We start from the raw sequence: 5,853 nt of genomic DNA, 5'->3' as shown, positions 1-5,853 counted from the left end.
CTGCCTAATTTTTTTCTTTTTTAGATATTCAACTTAATTATTACCACATGACATAAATTTCATAATAATGACACAATTAAGTCCTTTTCCTCATACCACATTATTGACCTTAAGGCATGGTTAATATTGTGCGATACTATTTACTTATTATTTTGTTTCAAAAATAATGTCACGTTAATTTCTTTTAAGGTAAAATACATCTCGATTAAAAAGGGATATATATAAAGGCAATTCGGTGGAGAGTATGGGGAAGAGTCATTTTTAAAAGGATGTAATATAGGCATCATATCCTGACACAAATATCAGTGGTTGATTTCATAGTTTAAACTTGTGACCTATAAATCAGACAAATAAGAATTTATTGTTACTTTAAAATTTTCATTTCAAGGTATATAAATGTGGAAAAAAAAAGGATGAGAAAAGAAAAAAACCACATATGGTATAGAGGGAAATTTTAGAAAAATAAAGGGCCATTTTAATTTCCTAGGCAAGAAGATAGGAAACTCCTATTAGTATTATTGCATATGATGTTTGAGGAACACATCTTATCACAAATCTTCCATTGAAATTTTATATCCAACATATAATATATTCATGAGTTGTAAATGAAATGAGAGATTAAGACATTAAACAATAAAGGAGGCTGCAATTTGTTGGCTAAGCACACTTGATTAAAAAAAAAGATTCTAAGTCCAATATTGTTTAATTTCAGTTGACTAACAATAAGTAATATTATGTCCTATTCCTTCTCTATTGATTAAGTTAAAAGTGGTGCTTTTTTGGATGATCTGATATGAGAAAGATAATAATTTTGGAAATTATGAGCATTATATTTGTTTTATATTCGTTTTGAGGGTCGACTAATTCAAATTCGCCTTGAATAAGATCTCTTCTTTAAGAGTAGAGAAGTCATGTTAAGTTTCACTCCGACAAATTCAAATTCGCTCTAGGTAAAATTTCTTGTTAAGGGTAGATAAATACTGTTATGTTTTACTTTTAGGGTTTGAGCCTAAGATTTCTTATTAAGAATGAAAAATCAACATTCTGTACAATAATAATATATCCAGTGTAATTTCACAAAATAAGGTCTGAAAAGAATTGAATATACAGAACTTATTCATATCTTGAAGATAAAAAAATTATTTTCGATAATTTCTCGACTGGAAAAAGCAAAAATCAACTCTCTATTTGACTTATTTTTATTTAGAATTCGAACCCAAAACTCCGAGAAGTAGTACTATGTTCATTTGCATTTAATAATATTGATTTTTTCAAGCCAACAATTAAATAGACACATGAAATGTCCTACTACTCCCATTTCCTTTCCACCTTCCTCTCTCTTCTCTACATTATATACTCGAATAGTCACAAGTTTTCATATCCGAAAAAAAAAACTCCATTAAAACTCTATATTCAACAAGAACTTAGAAAAACATAATCCCAAAATCAAAAAAAATCCCAAGTTCAAAACTTTTACAAATATGGCCAAAAAATTGAAGATCTCTTCTATTTTCAAGAAAAAAGAAATAGGGCTAGCCACTTGGCAATGGCCATCTTGTACACATTCCAAGACTCTATCTTTTAGAGCTGATGACAACATTTTCAAGACTATAAATTCAGTTTTCTTTGACCCTTTTGATGGAATTGAAACCCCACAATCTTCTTTCACAAATTCATCATCAGATCAATCATCAACTAGCAATATCATTTCAATAGAATCCCATGAAGAAATCATAAAAGGGGCTAGATCAGAAAGGCTATTTTTTGAACAAGTGGCTACAAGTTCAATTTTTCATCAAGAACCAAAAGTACTACTATGCAAAAAAAATCAAGAACCACAAGAGGAAAATCAAGAAAATGATTTGCCATTCAAAGAAAGTGTAATTTTGGCTATGGAATCAAAAGATCCTTATTTGGATTTCAAGAAATCAATGAAGGAAATGGTGGAGAGTCAAGGGATTAAAGATTGGGATAATTTGCAAGAATTATTAGCATGGTATTTGAAATTAAATGGGGAAGTGAATCATGGTTTTATTTTAGGTGCTTTTGTCGATCTGCTTATGGAACTTGTTATCCCTACTACTCCAAGTACTAATTCGGATAATTCAATTACTTCTTATTCTTCTGTTGTTTCTTCTTCTTTTTCTTGCCCCTCGTCTCCTCTGTCTTCTTTAGGACATAAGGACACCGAGGAGCAAGAAAATGCGAATGTCCCTTAGAATATAGTGTAAATATTTTTAAAAATATTATTGATTATTCATAGCGAAAGAAAGTTTTCTTCTAGTTCTAGTTCTATTATTTGTTCTTATGATTGAAGAAGACTTGTCAGAAATTGTCGATTGGATTGGTTCAATACGGCTTCTCAATCAGAATCCAACCTCCTTCACAAGTAAGAAAGACGACTCCAACTCCATCTTGATTAGCAACATACCATCTACTATCTAGGTACATCTTTCATAATTATTCATCCAAGTCTATTGGCTCAAGTAATTCAGATTCACATCTAGTTGACTCACTTTCTATCAAATGATTTTTTCACTCCCTGAGATTGAAATTCGAGGCATCTTAGTAAGAACAGAAGGATCAAAACTATCACATTACACTGCTGGGTGATCACATTTTGTGTATATCATTACAAATGCAAGGGTTATTAATTTTTTCTTGTCTTATGTCAACCTACCGGGGCAGATATACCTTGACTCAAGCGATGTCACGGGACATCGCTTCGATAAATTTTATCACTAAATATGTACATATAGATGATAAATAAAATGAAAATAAAAATGTTATGTATAAATTAAAATAAAAAGTTACTATTTGTCATTTTAGTGATATATTTATTTGTTTACTTTTTCAAATATTAATAATACTACTCATCTCTTACCACTACCACCAAAACAAGTAAAATGAAACAAATCTATTCAAGAACACACTTGAAAAGTCATAACTTGGAATAAATGAGGTTACAATAGGTGTTTTTTCATACCCTATATTATTCCATTAAAAAAAAATATTGATTTGATATGATTACTGAAAATGTAAAGTTTTGATGTCACCTTCTTGTTTGAATAAGACAATTGCACTTATCCTTTTCAATAGAAACAACAAAAATGGCTAGCACTCATCAAAAAAGGGTCATAAATGCATATCTGCAGGTTAAGATCGTGTATAATAGACTCGTATATTCTGACTCTTTTTTGGATCACGTGTATAGCCAGGGGTGGAGCTCCGGTAATGCAATGAGGTTCATCCAAAAAAAAATGTATAAAAGGTTAAATTTATTTATTTATTTATATATAAAAATATTAAATTTTTTTGGTTCATTCATGTAGCTATCCTTTTATATTCTCAATCCTTTAATGAAAATTATAACTCCGTATTACAGGAAAGTTTGATCACATAGATTTCTATTTAGCCGGAATTCATTGATTGCTCCGCATAATGGAAACTTAGTAACCAGACTGCATGCCTACTTTTTTTTATTCATCTGATGTGAAAGATTTTAGCTTTATTAGATACTATATTACTATGTACTTTCATTATTGTTAATTTTGATTTCTTTTTGACATGAAGAACAAGGCGTTCCATACCTAAAAAATTGATTTAATATAAGTAAAGTGAAAATTATGAAAATTGGGATATTGTATAATTTCTTTTCATCTATCTAAGTATTATTGAAAACATCTACTTGATAATTGTGTTAATAGGCGATAGCAAGTATAGACAAAATCAAAATTTTTGACAAGGGAATTGAAAAAAAAAAGTCAAATATGGGGCATGTATTTTTTGTACATTAATTTCGTTCGCCGAAAAATTATTCCGTAGTAATTATAATTTTCTTTTTATATATGATTATAAAAAAAGTAATAAGAAATGATCACATGATCATGTGGTAGAAGTTAAGAAGTTCATGACATGATCATGTGGTGTGAAAAAGAGTACAATTGTTTGTACAAATTCAGTTTAAAATAGTTTTTTAAAATAAAATAAAAATTTGTGCTGAAAACAATATTTTTATATTTTTAAAAAAATAAATAAGAGGAACAGCCTGGAATGACAAAAATATAGGGCCATCTTGCACCCTCCACAATATTACTATCAATCATCTAACATAATGTCTGCCTAAAGTACCCTCCCCACCATTGTTTGGACTTTTTGTTTTATAACAGTTAGTTCATAAATACTTCAATTATTAATGAGTACTTGTTCATTACCTTTAGATGGCACAAGTTTGGATGACTCTATCCACATGTGGAACCAGAATTTTTTTAAAGAAATTCAAAATATGAAGAAGTAAACGTATAAAAAAGCGAGGAAATTTAAGCTTTACTATATATACATAAGAAATAACGATAAAGTAGAGTCGGAATTTTCAGTTAGAGAACAATAAAGAGAGAAGCACACCAAGAAGTCAAGGAGATTCGACATTTATTATCAATACATAATTAAAAAAAAAACTTGTTTATACAATACATTTTTCAGCAAAGGAGATTCAAATGAACCCTCGACTCCCCCCCCTCCTTGATAACAAATATTTTTACCTTCGTATATGTAATATAATTTTCCGACCCTTGGACCACCTAGTTCGTCCCCTACTTATTAAGATTTATATAAATAAAAAAAAATCACCTAACTTTTTTTCTTCTTTACTGAAATTTAAACCCTGATCTATCTCCTATAATGCTTATGCAATTTTTGGACAGATGGGCCACACCCATAAGTGACATTATTTGGACCCTTGTCTTTTAAAGTATGATATAATGTATGCATGTTTTACTTGAGACTTGATATAATGCATGCATGTTTTACTTGAGACTTGAGATCTAACAACAACAACGTACCCAGTGAAATTCCACAAGTGGAAAACTTGAGATCTAAATGAGCTAAAATTTGTATATGAAAAAAAATATGGTGTCTTTTGTGAATGATGAGATAATATTACATTGTATCAAATATGAAACATGAAGATTTTCCATATTTATAAAGGCACCAACCATCTTAAATAAAAAAAAATACTTTTTTTCATTTAAGCATCTGATATTTGATATTTACTGTCTCGACTAGTTCAAGCTCGTACCGCGCATGGAAAACTCTCCTTATCAAAAATTATTCCATTATCAGTGGTCAAACTCGAAACTTCTGATTAAAAATTAAACGATTTCATCTATAAAGTTCAAATCCTGAATCCGCTTTGGTTCGCGCTCGCCCCAGACAAAAATGAGTTCTAATTTTGTCTTTTATTGACATTATAAAATAATTGTACTCATCCTCACATGCCTGGAAGTTGAATAACAGGCAGAATGAGCCCATGGAACTGACACAAAATGGCCAAGGGGTAAGTCCAATATTTCCTGTTGGAGCCAAAAGAAAACACATCCAAACAATAACTCCAATAATAGAATTCCAAAATTGTAATCACAAGTTTGTTGGAGAAAAATGTTTGTACTCAAGTTGTGTTGTTAGTGGAAACATGCATTATACAACACAGAGGCGGAGGCAGGATTGGAAACAGAAAAAAAAAAAGTCATGACTGAAAGTCAAATCTCTGACCTTGACACTATAATGATGGAATGGTAAGTACCCTCCATTCTTAACCAAAGGTCTCGTATTCAAAATGACAATTATTGTCAGCAAGTGCTTCAATTACTTGACAAGTTCTACTTCATTATTGCAATGACATTGTTTTGTTCCCTATTATCATTATTTGACAAATACATCATTGAAACCTGATGGGGAAACTATTAGTTTCCCCCTATATAAGCACAACTGGCTTCTAACAAGAAGAGCATGAGAAGTGCAGGATGTCCACTAGTGATAAAAGACATTAGGTTTGATTTCCGCAGAGAGAGTCAG

General features: G+C 30.4%; 1 protein-coding gene across 1 annotated transcript; it reads left to right on the top strand.

Moving 5' to 3' along the window:
* Positions 1-1,302: 1,302 nt before the first annotated feature.
* Positions 1,303-2,249, top strand: LOC129878715 (transcription repressor OFP13-like). Its single transcript, XM_055953478.1, has one exon. The coding sequence runs from the start codon at positions 1,482-1,484 to the stop codon at positions 2,217-2,219; it is 738 nt and encodes a 245-aa protein (XP_055809453.1). The 5' UTR covers positions 1,303-1,481; the 3' UTR covers positions 2,220-2,249.
* The last annotated feature ends 3,604 nt before the right edge of the window (positions 2,250-5,853 follow it).

The sequence above is a fragment of the Solanum dulcamara genome, chromosome 2, assembly GCF_947179165.1.
Source record: "Solanum dulcamara chromosome 2, daSolDulc1.2, whole genome shotgun sequence".
Taxonomy (NCBI): Eukaryota; Viridiplantae; Streptophyta; class Magnoliopsida; order Solanales; family Solanaceae; genus Solanum; species Solanum dulcamara.
Note: the sequence above shows the minus strand (reverse complement) of the source record. Positions and strands in the feature narration are given on the sequence as shown.